General features: G+C 37.2%; 1 protein-coding gene and 1 long non-coding RNA gene across 2 annotated transcripts in view; both read left to right on the forward strand.

Annotated features, from left to right (window-relative positions):
* The window catches only part of LOC145955580 (uncharacterized), a 42,178-nt gene extending 27,846 nt beyond the window's left edge, over positions 1-14,332 (forward strand). The window contains exon 2 of the long non-coding RNA XR_014432226.1: positions 13,341-14,332. This is a non-coding gene — a long non-coding RNA (uncharacterized LOC145955580). The remainder of the gene's footprint in view (positions 1-13,340) is intronic.
* The window catches only part of LOC109791836 (serine carboxypeptidase-like 19), a 54,278-nt gene that overhangs the window by 37,747 nt on the left and 464 nt on the right, over positions 1-16,067 (forward strand). The window contains exons 2-4 of the mRNA XM_083070502.1: positions 15,445-15,531; positions 15,640-15,795; positions 15,886-15,957. Of these exons, the coding sequence (XP_082926628.1) occupies positions 15,445-15,531; positions 15,640-15,795; positions 15,886-15,957 (315 nt within the window). The remainder of the gene's footprint in view (positions 1-15,444; positions 15,532-15,639; positions 15,796-15,885; positions 15,958-16,067) is intronic.

The following is a 16,067-nucleotide window of genomic DNA, read 5'->3' on the forward strand; positions in this document are numbered from 1 at the left end:
GTTTGGGCGGAAGCTATTTAGGAGATGGTGTTTGGTGATTTAGGTTGGCTCACTCCAAGGTAGGTGGAGGCCACTCTAGGTATCACTCTCCAAGGGTGGAGAATGAAGGAAGGCTAGCCGAAGCAACCTAGGGACTAAGGATAGGATTTGAGGCAAAGAAATGCTCTCTCAAATTCATATAATTCAAAGTGTTTACAAGTGGTGGGGTGTGGGGTTTTTATAGGAGGAATTGCATTTAGGGTTGCATGGCCGAAAATGCCAAGGCCAAATGCACTCCAAATGCAATGCCAAATTAACCCTAGATGCAACTTGGTGGCCAAGTTTGGAATCTATGGGTTTAGATTGGCTATAACAAGGTGCATGATAAGACCATGCAACCTTTGCCCTCCACTTGGGCCTAAGCCTTTCTAACACCAAAAATAGGTCCAAACTTTGCCAAAAATTGCGTCACCTCCTCTAAAACACCCTAGCCCAAAAATTGAAAACCCTAATTATCTAAAGCACCCCATAATACAAGGGTAAAATAGGAAATACAAAGAAAATAAATCCTATGACTAAAATACCCCAAAATACAAGGGTAAAATTGGAATAAACCAAATAAATCCTACACTACTCAAAATTAGTCATAGCATTGGACCATGTGATGGGTTTCACATGAAGTACCATGGATGGTCCTCCATCATACCCTCCTTCTTGAGAAGGATTTGACCACAAATCTTCAAGCTCTTCCACTCCATTGATCCTTCAAAAGAAGTGAAACCACAATTAGGGGAGTAAAATATTAAAACTTAACTATGCAATCCTTAAGTACACAATTTGTTGAATGACAGTGCTTAGGGCAAAGGGGAGAGCCAAAGAGGCATCACCATTTAAATTATTGGCCCCATACAATTCATTAACCAAATTATCGATCTTAGGGATTGGGTGCCTTTTATGCAATGATGGCTTTTAAAAAGGTGCTCATCCTCCATTGCCATCTTTCTTTGGCACCAAAAGAAGGAGGATGGCACAAGGGTTAAGGTTCACTTGAACCTAACCCTTTTTCTTCAAAGGAAAAATTCTTTTTTTCTTTTCTTTTCTTTTTGTTTTTGTTTTTGCTTTTCTCTTCATCATCTTTCTTAGCCTTTAGTTTGAGTTGGTCCTCATTCACTCGAGAGGGTGATAGAGGACACCACACAAACTTCTTACCTAAGTGTTGGAAACTTATTTTATTGGTGAGGCCATCATGGATTATGTGCTTGTCAAATTGCCATGGCCTCCCAAGCAAGACATGACTAACCTCTAATGGCACTATGTCACACAAAACATTTTCTTTATAGTTGCCAATAGAGATTGGTATGCTTGCTTGTTGGTTAACTACAACACCTCTTTCTTCATTGATCCATTGCATTTTGTAAGGTTTAGGATGAGGTTTTGTAGTTAAGGCTAGCTTATCAACCAATCTAGTACTACAACAATTAGAAGTAGACCCACTATCGACAATGAGAGAACAAGTACTTTTTAAGACCTTGCATTTTGTTTGAAACAAGTTCTCTCTTTGTGATTGATCAATTTCACTAGATTGATTGTTAAGGAGCCTTCTAACCAACAATAGGTCTCCTTCACAAGGTAAAATTTCTTCCTCGGAATCTATGGCTTCTCCTTCACTACTAGAGGAAGAAGAAGTAGCTTCATCAAGGCTACTATAGTGGTCTTGGGCTTTTAAAACCATAGTTTTCTTTGTAGGACATTGGGAAGCAATATGTCCTCTTCCAAGACACTTGAAGCACTTGATTTCACTTGACTTAGACTCTTTGGAAGGTGCTTTAAAAGATGATTTTTCTTTTTCTTTTTCTTTTTCTTTTTCTTCCTTGGGATAAGGTAGGGAAGAGTGGCCCTCCTTCTTAAAATTCTTGGAATAAGAGGGAGTGGATTCTTTTCGAAAAGTTTTTCTTGTAAGTTGATGCTCCACTCTTGAACAAAGTTGAACTAGTTCGTTTAAATCCCTATAAGGTAAAAGTTCAACTTTGTCTCTTATCTCAAGATTAAGACCACTTTGAAATCTAGAGATTGTGGTCCTCTCTTCCTCCCTAATCCCAGCCCTCATCATTAGCAACTCCATAGATTGCCTATATTCTTCCACACTAGAGGACCCTTGTTTCAATCTTTGAAGCTTATCCATAAGCTCTCGGTCATAGTATGGAGGAATATGCCTCCTTCTTAAGGCACTACGGAGCTCATTCCAATATTGGATTGGGGGCTCATGATTTATTCTCCTTTCTTTTTCTAAGGAGGTCCACCAATACATAGCATGCCCTTGGAAGCTAAGGGTTGCTAAAGAAACCTTCCTATCTTCACTTATTCCATGGCAAGAGAAAAGTTGCTCAACTTTCATTTCCCAATCTAAATAATTTTCAACATTATCCTTGCCATGAAATGGGGGAAGATTGATGTTAGGTTCCCTATTGGAGGACTCCCTATTTCTATGATGTCTTGGGGGCCTTTGATAGTAATCATCATTGTGATGACTACTAAAGAAGATATCACTTGGAGGTTGGGTATGATGCCCTTCCTCCTCATGAGCACTTGCATACATATGCCCCTTTCCTCTTGAGGGTTGAGGAGAAGTGACTTTTGGTCTTGAACCACTAGCCTCTCCTCCCACAACTAATCTTTCAAGTAATCTTTTTATTTCCTCATTGTTTCTTTCAAACTCTTTTTCTTTCCTTTTCAATTCTTCTTCTCTTTTTATATTTTCCTCTTCTTTTTTTCTTAGGTACTCTTTCAATTCCCTAAGTTCATCCCTAACACTAGACCTAGTGCTACGAGAATTATGACCATGGACACTAGAATGATCACTCATCTTTGATCAAGAAAAAGGTTTTCACAAATTGTTTTTCAAAAAAAGGGATTGAAAATGGTTTTCACAAAGAGTGAGTGATAAAAGGTTTTCACAAAAAGGTTTTCAAGGTGCAAGATAGGTAGGAAAGGCCTAAGTGCACAAAGTGAACTTTCAAGGGGAGGTGGACTACAATGAATCACTTAATAACCAAGCCCTATCAAGTAAAAATCACTAAGCCTTTTGCTACTTTTCTTACAAAAACGAATTGGCACAATCAAAGGTGAGTGTGTGCACGTTACCCCTAGTAGGCAAAACAAGCCTTCTAAACGTAATTGCACAAAGATAAAGTCCTAAGTAATTATACTACTAAAAGCTTTAAAACATGCAAAAGGAAAGCACTTAAAACATGTTCTAGTCGAGGTCCTAGGTGAAGGTTTTCAAATCACCTTCAACTACACGAACTAAAACCAAGTTGAAGAGGTTTAATAATGGCCAAATTACAAACCAAAATAAAGAAGCTAAGGCCAAAAACACAAAGAGGCCGAGAGAGAAAAAATTAAGCAAAAATCAAGTAAAACAAAGATTCAAGTCTTCAAACTCCTCCAAATGGGTTCCTTCACAATGAACAAACGTGTTAGACCTCTCCAAGTGTTTGTTCACTCCTTTATGTGTGGTGTAAGTCCCTCCAAAGGCTAGGCTTGGATTCGGTTCACCCCTCCACTCAAATCCACCAAAGGTGTGAAAAATGACTAGAGTGGGTTTTGACCTACAATGAAATTAAAACCAACCCAAAGCAAGAGTCCAAGAAATAAAAACTGAAAAGCACAATTAAGAAAGGCTAAACTCAAAGAGAATTTAAGATGACAAAACAAAAGAGGCCAAGAAAGACAAGCAAAAAATTAAGACTCAATCAAAGAAAGGAAGCACACAAAGAGTAATCCTAGAAAGGCACTAGAATTAGGTTAGTGTTTAGTCCACTTGATTAAGTTCTTTTTGTTTTTCGGTCCAGCCAAAGGAAAGTCCCAAAAATAAGGTCAAATTGTCATAAGTCCAACTCCCAAATGCATAGGTATTTGTCCAAGTCCACAAGTCTAGCAACAAGTCCTTTTTGGTCCAAGAATTTTTTTTGTTCTAGTCTTTTTCTTTCTTTTCACGGCAATTTTTCTTTTATATGTCTTGGGTCCGAAATTTTTTTGTTAAATTAAGCCCAAATGTTGCTTAGGTTTTGCACTTGTGGATGGTCAAAAATTAGGTTAAACTTTAGGAGAGAAAGAGTAGGACAAGTGGCGTGAATTTAGAGGTCCTTAGGGAATATTTTTGAGTGGAATTGGTTTTGTTCTTTTTAGCACAAGTTGTTATACACCAAATTTCATCACACCTCTTAGATTCTTTTAGGGTTTCTTTTGGCATAGAAAGACAACCAAATCAAGTGAGAATGCAAGGGAGAGTGGGCGGTTATGCATGTGCAAGGAAATGTTTACACATGGAAATCACAAAATCACTTAGAACATGCTAGGACTAAATAGCATGCATGAATGACTCCTAGATGGTTCATATATGTCACGCCCACTATGTAATGCAAGATGGCATATTTTGTTGATGTGTTTCATGCAAAGTGTTTGGCACATACATAGAATTTATATGGACAAAATATAGGAAACATACAAAGACAAAACTTTAGGTGGATTCAAAAATCAAAAAGCATGTTCATGGCATTTTCATATGAGACTCAAGAAAAATGAAAAACATGGCAACCCTAAAAACATGGAAACCTAAAATTGCAAGGAAGGCTCACAAAGAACAAGGTGTGAACCCCAAAGCTATTCGGCCACACAAAGAAAACAAGAAGAAGGAAAGTGACCGAAAGCAAAAAGACTCAAAGGAGACACAAAAAGATTAGATGTTACCCTTGTAGAACCTTGGCTCTTGATACCACTTGATGGGTTCCTTCTCCATGAAATGATGTAGGGATGAAGGAGAGGAAGCCTTGCCCTTGATCTAGGTTCAACAAGGTGGACAAAAGGAGGATATATGGTGAAGGAAAGGAGGTTGGCGTGAAAAGGGAGGTGTTTGGGCGGAAGCTATTTAGGAGATGGTGTTTGGTGATTTAGGTTGGCTCACTCCAAGGTAGGTGGAGGCCACTCTAGGTATCACTCTCCAAGGGTGGAGAATGAAGGAAGGCTAGCCGAAGCAACCTAGGGACTAAGGATAGGATTTGAGGCAAAGAAATGCTCTCTCAAATTCATATAATCCAAAGTGTTTACAAGTGGTGGGGTGTGGGGTTTTTATAGGAGGAGTTGCATTTAGGGTTGCATGGCCGAAAATGCCAAGGCCAAATGCACTCCAAATGCAATGCCAAATTAACCCTAGATGCAACTTGGTGGCCAAGTTTGGAATCTATGGGTTTAGATTGGCTATAACAAGGTGCATGATAAGACCATGCAACCTTTGCCCTCCACTTGGGCCTAAGCCTTTCTAACACCAAAAATAGGTCCAAACTTTGCCAAAAATTGCGTCACCTCCTCTAAAACACCCTAGCCCAAAAATGGAAAACCCTAATTATCTAAAGCACCCCATAATACAAGGGTAAAATAGGAAATACAAAGAAAATAAATCCTATGACTAAAATACCCCAAAATACAAGGGTAAAATTGGAATAAACCAAATAAATCCTACACTACTCAAAATTAGTCATAGCATTGGACCATGTGATGGGTTTCACATGAAGTACCATGGATGGTCCTCCATCATGCTTCAGCCCAAAACGTGTTTGGTAATCCTTTCTCCTTGATCATTGATCTAGCCATCTCCATTACTGTGCGGTTTTTCCTTTCAGATACTCCATTTTGTTGTGGAGAATATGCAACTGTAAGTTGTCGCTCAATGCCTTCATCTTCGCAAAATTTATCAAACTCATGGGAAGTGTATTCTTTGCCACGATCACTTCTAAGTACTTTTATTTGTTTTCCACTTTGCTTTTCGACAAGGGTCTTAAACTTCTTGAAAATACCAAAGACTTCTGATTTTGCTTTTATAAAGTAGAACCAAGTCATTCTAGAAAAATCATCTATGAAGAGAATGAAATACCTGTTGTTATGGAGTGACAACGTCCGCATTGGTCCAGATATATCTGTATCAGATCCAACAAGTCCTTTGCTCTCCATGCTTTGCCTGTTGAAAATGACAGTCGATGTTGCTTGCCAAGGAGACATCCTTCACAAGCTTCACTATTCTCTTTTAGGCATGGGAGATCTCTCATCATATTTTTTTGATATAATAACTTTAAGGTATGTGTATTAAAGTGGCCAAATCTTCAATGCCACAGCCATGAGTCGTCTACTTCTGCTTTCATGGCAATGTTAGGGCCTTGTCTCAGGCTTATAGGGAAACTTCTATTCCTCTCCTCCATTTTTACTCGGCCAATTTCTAGTTTTTTATTATCATATATTTTACATGTGTCTCCTTCGAAATGGAGAGTATAACCTTTCTCTCCATCATTTGGCCAATGCTCAAGAGATTTTCTTTAAGATTGGGAACTAGTAGAACACCAGTAATAAATCTCATACCTTTCTTCATCTCTACCATAACTGTGCCTTTGCCTTTTGATTCAACGACAGTGTCGTTCCCCATTCAGACTTTCACTTTGATGGATTCGTCAATATCCTTGAAGATGCTTGCATCTTTGGCCATATGATTGCTGCAGCCACTATCCAAGTACCAACTTCCACTTGTTTCACTATTGGAATCTTGGCTAGCATAGAAAAGATGTTGCTCACCATGTTTCTCTTCAGCAAAGTTTGCTTGATACTTATTTTTGTTGCGGCAATACTTCTCCATATGTCCAAATTTTTTGCAGTGGCGGCATTGTGGCTTTCCACGATATCGACAGTCTTTCTTGGCATGATTTGTCCTCTTGCAAATGCCGCATGGAGGATATTCATTTTGATAATTTCTAGAGAAGTTTCTAGAATTCTCTTTATTTCTAGAAGTTTCTCCATTATTCCTTTTATCTTTATTTTGAGACCGTAATTTGAGCTTTGATTGAAAGGCATTTTCAGTTGAGTCTTCATCATGCCTATTCAACCTTTGCTCATAAGCTTCAAGTGACCCCATCAACTCTGTTACTAATAAGGTAGATAGATCTTTTGTTTGCTCAATTGTTGTCACGATTGGATCATATTTACGGGGAACACTAATTAGAATTTTCTCCATAATTTTCTTGTCAAGAATATTTTTCCCGTACGCTCTCATTTGGTTAACTATTTCTTTTATCTTAGAATAGTAGTCCTTTACGGTCTCAGATTCCTTCATATTTAACAATTCAAAGTTACGCCGTAGAGTTTGTAATTTTACAGCACGTACCTTTTCACTTCCTTCGAACTCCTCCTGCAGCGTAGTCCATGCTTCTTTGGCTGTTGTTGCACCCATTATTCTCGGAAAAATTGTGTCGGTCACAGCTTGTTGCAAAATGAATAACGCCTTTGAATTCTTTTGTTTGTTCTCTTTTAACTCCTTTTTTTGAGCCGCAGTAAGGGCTGAGGTGTCTTCTAGAGTAGAAAATCCTTCTTCTATCGTGTCCCATAAATCTTGGAAGGTGAAATATGTCTTCATTTTTGTACTCCAAAAATCATAATTTTCACCATTAAAAATGGGAATAGGGATAGATGATGGTTGAATGGTGTTAGCCATGGATTAGAATTTGTTTTTTTGAAAGTGGGTAGAATATTGGGAAATTTTTTTTCGGAAGTAGTGGGGTAATATTTCTACCCCCAGTAGATGATCGAACGTAGCTCTGGTACCACTGTTAGTTTATGAATTATCAAATAGAAAAAACTTATCTAATTAGTAGAAGGAATGGGGGGCAAATTTATAATGATAGGCTTAGTTAAGAGGAAAACTAGTTTAGAGGAATAGTTGGAATAGATTTGAGTAGTGCAAATGACTTACTAGTTGCTTGGTACGAATGTTGAGTACATGGCATATTTATAGGCCTCAACACATCATTCATGTTTTATGTAGAAAACTCTAGAAATATCTATTCTAGAGTTTTCTATCTATATGTAATTATCTACATAATTCTAGAGTTTGTATCATCTAGTAGTTACTAGCATACATCTTGTATTTTCTATAATGATCTAGCTTATTCTAGAAGTTTGTATCACATTTTAACAGATTTGTATAAAATAAAGAAAATAGAGTTCCTTGAAAAGAGATATCATGATTTGTAGTTATGCAATTATATCAAAATAAGATAGACAATGGCAATATAGAATGACATCACAACAATTTAGAGATATTTTAAACTAACGTGTCGACGTAATATAGAGTAACTCAACTTTTATATTATAAATAGATAGATTGGTTTAGTGTTTAGAGTTAGAGTACTTTACACAGATTCTTAAATTTGAAGTTTTGGAATCCCTTTCTGACAAAGAAAAAAACACATTAATTGAGAAAAGTAATTAATATGTTTGTTTATGTGGAAAACAATATCTTTATTTATGTTAAAAAATAATTTAATTTCCTACTATGACTTCCGTTATCATTTCTCTCTCTTATGAAATGGAAAATATTTAAAAATTGGATAGAGATAAAGGCATAACTAAATATAGTAATCATTTGAACAATTTTTTTTACAGAAATAAATAAATAAAAAGGTACAGTGGTTGTATTGTTCAAAAGAAGCTGAACCAAAAATGCTCCTACTCCTACCCTTGTCATATACCAAGCCATAATCAGTGATGGACCCAACAACTTTAAAAAAAATTTCAGATAAAGGAGTACAAACTGGTTTAAACTAATTTATTCTGAAATTCTCGAGCACCTTGTCAACATATTTGCTCTGTTATTGAGATATTGCCCCAACAATTCTGTTTCTTATGATTTCCAATATGTTATAACATTTGTACTACACCAAGATCTTTTATCAGAAACTCGCCAACATATAACATAAGATTAATAAATAAACCGTCTAAGAGCTTCTTATGATACACACAACACCTAACATGATGTCTTTGTCAGTGTGAAAGTTTCAGAGAGAGAGAAAAGTTAAAATGAATTCTTTTCTGTTATTATTTTCTATTCATCTCTAAAAATGACAGAGAATGAATTATATAGACAAACCAAACTTACAAAGGAAGGCACACTCAAAACTAATATGCTGACGTGACAAAGCCACTCAGCTTACAAAAGAATACAAAACATACAAATAAAGCAATGCTACCTAATACTCTATTACTCCCCCACAAACTCAGGTTGGGACGAACCAAGAACCTTGAGTTTGTCTCTAAAATTGCAGAATTGAACTTTAGAGAGAGGCTTGGTAAGTATATCAGCAATTTGAGCTTGAGTTGGCACATAGGAGACAATTAAAGATTTGTTGAGAACCTTTTCTCTAACAAAGAAAATATCAAGTTCCATATGCTTAGTTCTGGAATGAAGAAATGGATTATAGCTGAGAGATATAGTACTCTGATTATCACAGTAATGAATTGGAGTTGGAATCTGAACTTGTAATTCATTAAGCAAAGATTGAATCCATAAAATTTCAGAAGTAGCCAACGCTAAACTGCGATACTCAGCTTCAGCAGTAGAGCGAGCTACAAGAGTTTGCTTCTTAGACCACCATGAAATAAGGTTGGGACCAAAAAATATACAAGCCCCAGATGTAGAGCATCTATCATCCACGTCAGAAGCCCAATCAAAATCTGAAAAACCCTGCAAAGATAGAAGAGCAGTAGCAGAAGCAGATTGAAAATGCAGGCCAAAATCAACAGTTCCACGAAGATATCGTAGAATACGTTTTACAGCACTCCAATGAGAAGTAAGAGGTTGTGCCATAAATTGACACACTTTATTAACAGCATATCCAATTTCTGGCCGAGTAATAGTAACATATTGAAGAGCACCAACTATGGATCTGTAAGCTACAAGATCATCAAAATAATCAGACCCATACTTTGAAAGCTTAAGTTTGGCTTGTTGAGGAGTAGAGATGCCCTTGGCATTATACATATCAGTTCGCTGCAGAAGATTTCTGATGTATTTAGCTTGATTAAGAATAACAGAACCTGAATTTGTGCGTTTGACTTCAATACCCAGAAAATAATCCAAGTCACCAAGTTGCTTAAGAGCAAAAACACCATTCAGCTTGGAGATAAAAGACTGCACTAGAGAATGAGAATTTCCCGTGACAATTATATCATCAACGTAGATCAACATATAAATGCACACTTGAGACTGCTTGTAAATAAGTAAGGAGGGATCACAACGACTTTGAACAAAGCCAAAACCAAGTAACGTTTTAGTCAGCCTATCATACCAGGCGCGAGGAGCCTGCTTTAAGCCATAAATGGCTTTATTTAACTTACATACAAGAGTTTTATCTGAAACCTCAAAGCCAGGTGGTTGCATCATATAAACATCTTCTTCCAAAAATCCATTAAGGAAAGCATTGTTGATATCAACTTGTTTAATAGGCCAATGATATGTGACATCAAGAGTTAGGATAACTCGAATAGTAATTGGTTTAATGACAGGTGAAAAAGTTTCACTATAGTCACAACCAAACTTTTGATGAAATCCTTTAGCTACAAGGCGAGCTTTATACTTATTGATAGTTCCATCCTGATTTTCCTTTATACGATAAACCCATTTGCAGCCAACAACAGTACGGTTAGAAGGTAAGGGAACAAGTGTCCATGTTTGATTTTTTATTAGAGCATCATATTCAAGAGACATAGCAGTTTTCCATGATGGAGATGATAAAGCTTGTTTAAGAGATGTAGGTTCAGTAGTAGTAAGTAAAAGTGTGGGGTGCAGTTTAGGTCTAACAATTCCAGACTTGGATCTAGTTTGCATAGGATGAACATTGGAGGTTGATGGTTGTAAAGTAGGAGTAGAGAGTGGTGACAAACTAGACGATGAATTTGAAGTAGAAGTAGAGGCAACATCATTAGAGGACAAAACCCCAAGTGGAAAATTAGTGGAACTGTTTGAAACAAATGTAGTAGATGGTATGAGATGTTGATATGGGAAACGTTACTCATTGAAAATAACATCTTTGGAAATAAACAAACGACCATTGGTATCAAGACACTTATATCCCTTGTGAGAAGAAGAGTATCCCAGGAAGACACACTCTGTTGACCGAAAGTGAAGTTTATTTGTGTTATATGGTGTGAGTAAAGGATAACAAGCACACCCAAACACCTTAAGAAAGGTGTAATCCAAATCTTTACTATACAAAACCTGATAGGGAACAGTTTTGTTGTTAGATAAAGATGGTAATCTGTTAATAAGATATACAGCAGTGTGAAAGGCATGATCCCAATATTTCATAGGCAAGGATGCTTGAGAGAGAAGAGTTAATCCCATTTCAACAATATGCCTATGCTTTCTTTCAACAACACCATTTTGATGATGTGTATGAGGACAGATTAATCTATGAGTTATACCCAAACTGGTTAAAAACTGAGTAAATGGTCGAAATTCACCACCCCAATCAGACTGAACAGATTTGATTTTATGATTAAATTGAAACTGGTTAAGCCGATTTTGTGACTGTTGTGGAGGAATTACATTAGTAACAAATGCTTGAGGTGATGAGGCAGGAGCAGAAGAAGTAACATTCTGCTGTGGTCGAACATATTGAAAATGATTCTTCATAAAGCCAACAGGATAAGGCTGATAGGTATAATTCATCTGTTGAGGCATGAAGGTTGATTGTTGAGGCATAAAATTTGGATAACTAGGTGCATAAGCCGGATTAAATCTGTGATAACAGTAGGAAGCCTCATGACCAAACTTGTAGCAAACTTGACACTGAATATTTCCTCTACCTGAACGTCCACCACTACCACCTCTGCGACCAAATCTACCACCTCGACTTGCTTGAAATCCATGAGAGTGTTGAGAACCATCACTTGCAAATTGAGGTGCAGTACCAGTTACATTTACCTGAGGTGTAGTATTTGATACTAACACATTCTGTAAAGAAGCTGATTCAGGTAATTTGGATTGTGTTAAATTCAAAGTGGAAACAGAATCAACAATGTCCTTCTATTTATTAACACGAGATTCTTGAGCTAAAAGCAAGGATTCAACATCATCAAATTCAAACCACTCAGGCTTGCTATTCACTAATGTAACCAAAGATTCATACTCAGTAGGTAAACCATCAAGAAGCGCATCAAGTTTCTCTTGTGGTGAAATAGTTTCTCCAATTGAAAGAAGAGAATCAGAGATCGATTTGATGCGAGTGAGAACATGTGAAACTGATTGATCACCTTTTTTGATATTTCGAAGCTCAGAACGTAAATGTCGAGCTTGAGCTTTAGTCTTTGAATGAAAATAATGATGAACTTTCTCCCAAAGTTGCCATGAATATCGACATCCAATAACTTTCGGTAGAATCGACGACGAAAGCTGGATTGAAGCCATGCAAGAAGAAGTTGATCTTGCAACTCCCAGGCTACGAATGCAAGATTCTCAATATCAGCAAGACAATCCTCTTCAGTAAGATAGCGACTCGGAATTTCTAGTGATACACAAAAACGATGCAATCTATGCGTGCGAAGAACAGGTTCAATTTGTTGAAGCCAGACAAGATAATTGTCATCTGATAATTTCTCTGTAATCGGAAACGAAAAAGAAGCAAAGTGTGACGAAAGAGATGCGGAAGAATTAGGTTTTGGATCGAAAGCCATCTGAGACTTCAGGAAGCTCTGATACCATGTGAAAGTTTCAGAGAGAGAGAAAAGTTAAAATGAATTCTCTTCTGTTATTATTTTCTATTCATCTCTAAAAATGACAGAGAGTGAATTATATAGACAAACCAAACTTACAAAGGAAGGCACACTCAAAACTAATATGCTGACGTGGCAAAGCCACTCAGCTTACAAAAGAATACAAAACATACAAATAAAGCAATGCTACCTAATACTCTATTAGTCAGCACAAGTATTTCCCATGAGAATTGAGAACCTTTAAACCTTAGCTCCATTTATTTTCTAAAATGTGGTTAATCAGTTGTGTACATGTGATAGGAACATCCTGGCCAATGGCCTGTGGCCACTCAGCAATTTTGATACTCAAATAATTGTTTAACTCCAGTCATTCAATTGGTTCAGCTCTATCTACCGTACTATCATGTATCCAGTTGGTACATAGTAGTCACATTTTTCGCTGCTGATAACTTGGCCATATGTGAACTCAGGCTACAAGTTGCTTCAGCTAATGTTATTTTGTTTTGAGTTATAGATGTGGAAATATCTGTATTTTAAGTCAACTTATTATTATTTTTTATCTAATTGAAATACCATAATATAGCCAGTTTGGCATAGATTTGCATCAGACAGAAATCATTCTGCTGCAAAATATTGACACCACTGTTGTGTTTTCACTATTTTCCCATGTTTGTTTTACTTTTTCACTACAATTGAGTTGATCCTACAAAAAGTGATTCAGTTAATAACTTTCCCAGACTGAATGACTTTTGTCATCAATTGAGTGTAAATAGGTCCACTTGCACTCCAAACTGAGGCATATGATGGGAGCATGCCAAATTTGATCTTGAGGCCACAGTCCTGGACTAAGGTATATAGGTTACAGAATGCATCCTCATGAACTTGACATTGATTTTGTTTGTTAAAGTTAAACACAAAATTTATAAAAATAATTATTAAGCATGGGATTGTAATGTGTTGAGACAACTGTATAGAGAGTAATACTTGTTACATGATTTTGTTTAATATTTTGTTACTGGAGGATGATGTGGTGCCACTAATGTAAATGTTTTGTTTTGTAAGGTATGTAGCATTATTTTTGCAGATTTTCCTTTTGGGTCTGGCTTCTCGTATGCAAAAAATCTCACTGCTCAACGGAGTGACTGGAAATTAGTTCACCATACCCATCAATTTCTTAGGAGGGTACACTCACTATCATCATATTTCGTGCATAGTCGTTCTTTCTCTCCTTTCTTTATAGCTTACTTTAGGAGAATCAATCTCCTAACCATTCTGAAAACAAGCTATATAATTTTGGTCATTTTATTAGTAAGCTTTAATTTTTTATATGGTAATCTCTGTAGTGGTTGATTGATCACTCGAAATTTCTTTTAAATGAATTTTACATCGGAGGTGATTCATATTCTGGCATACCTGCCCCTGGTATTGTTCAAGAAATTTCAAATGGTAAGAAATTTTAAAAGGTTTAATTGGTAATATGAATCAGTTATTCAATTAATAGCTAATGTCTTTACAACTTATTATAACAATGTAGTAGAAAATGTTTCATAATCATTTTATCTAATATTCTCACACTCATATACTAATTATTTGGATTCTTGTTCGGTGTGTGGAAGTTAGCAAAACAGAAATTCCAAGTCAAGAGAGGAAGTATTAATTTATTTTTTTTACTCACTATACTCAAATTAATTATTTAATTACTTCCTTATATTCGTTTCTGTCTTGTTCTGTCACTTTTGAAACTCGGTATAAAGAAAAATGAAATTGTTACAGATATTGTGAATATATTACAGATATTGTGGATACATATATTATGGGCTATTATCCTCACTATCAATTAGGGATATGATTAGATTAGTTTCCATAATATTAGAGATTAGTATCTCTATCATTTATTGTATTCACTCTATAAATAAGATTAGTATGTGTACAACAATACACACAATTCCTGAATCATAACATGGTATCTAGAGCTTAGGTTCTTTTCTTTTAAAATATATTTTTCTCTCTTCTTGCAAAGGCCCTTGCTGCCACCACCGGCTACCGCCGGCCGCCGACCACCGCTTCCGGTCGCCCACTCTAACCGTCGTCGGTCGCTGCGCCGGCGGCTACCACCTCCGGTCGTCGCACCGCCGACCGCCGCCTCTGGTCATCGTGCCGCCAGTTGCCACGTTGCTGACCGTCGCCTCTGGTTGCTGCCTTCAGTTGTCGCCTCCGACCACCACCTTGGGTCGTCACACCGCCGCCACAGGTCGCTTCCTGTCGCCGCCTCCAACTGCCGCTTCAGATTGCCACCTCTGACTGCCACTTCCGGTCGCCAACTCCGACCGCCGCCTCCAGTCATCGCCTCTGGTCGCCGACTCCGACCGCCGCTTCCGATCGCCGACTCCAACCGCCACTTCCGGTCGCCGCTTCTGGTCGCCAACTCCGACCGCCGCTTCCGGTCGCCACCTACAACCGCTTCCAGTCGCTGACTCCGACCGTCGCTTCAGGTGGTCGTCACCTCCGATCGCCACTTTTGGTCGCTGCCTCCGATCGCCGCCTCTGACTGCTGCCTCCGGCTGCCTCCGGTGACCAGTTAGTAGATATGTTCACAAAAATCGCTTAAAGGACCTCGAATTGATTACATTTGTAACAAGCTTGGTGCATATGATATATATGCTCTAGCTTGAGGGGGAGTGTTACAGATATTGTGAATATATGTTTGTACTTACGTTTAATAAAGCTATTTACGTTGTATTTTCTACTAAAGTTGGTAAAGACAGCTTATATGTTTGTACTTAAATTTTGCATGAAAATATTTGAGTATCCTTGTTCACTAAAAGAATGTTAAAATGAAATGCCAATGATTCTTAGTCATCTACTGTCTTTGGACAGTCACTGCAGAGAAATTGTAAAGGAGAGTATATCGATATTGATTCCAGAAACGAATTGTGTTTAAGAGATATGAACTACTTTGAAGAGGCAAGTAATGAACATCCCATTTTTCTTATGATAATTCTTTCTACCCTTGCTATTCAGATCAGTTCGGTTTATTCAGCATATTAGTAAACTGTTATTTCTTATCTTCAGTGCCTTTCAGAAATTGATATAGGAAACATTTTGGAACACTGCTGCAAAGTTGATTTGCCTAAGAAACATGAAGCTCCGTGGAGGAGATATCTGTATCAAAAGTTTGAGGCCTCTCTTAATTCTTATTATACGAGAGAGCCAAACTTATGCTGCAATGTAACTTTTGCATATCTTGTATAGACTCTTTCACACATCTTTTGTCCACAATGTTCCAAATTTGATTTTCTCCATTTTACGTTATTGTAGATTTTTAGTGACTTCATTTCCGCTCAATGGGCCAATGATGAGAGTGTTCGCAAGTCGCTGCATACTCGAGAGGTTTGGTATAATATATACTTCATTATGCTTAGCGGATTGGTAATGCAACACCACAATTAGCAACAAATACTTAATTCTATGTTCAGTTCTAAATGGGTTGAAATTTGAGT

The sequence above is a fragment of the Cajanus cajan genome, chromosome 3 (genome assembly GCF_000230855.2).
Source record: "Cajanus cajan strain Asha chromosome 3, NIPB_CcT2T_4, whole genome shotgun sequence".
In the NCBI taxonomy this organism is placed as follows: domain Eukaryota; kingdom Viridiplantae; phylum Streptophyta; class Magnoliopsida; order Fabales; family Fabaceae; genus Cajanus; species Cajanus cajan.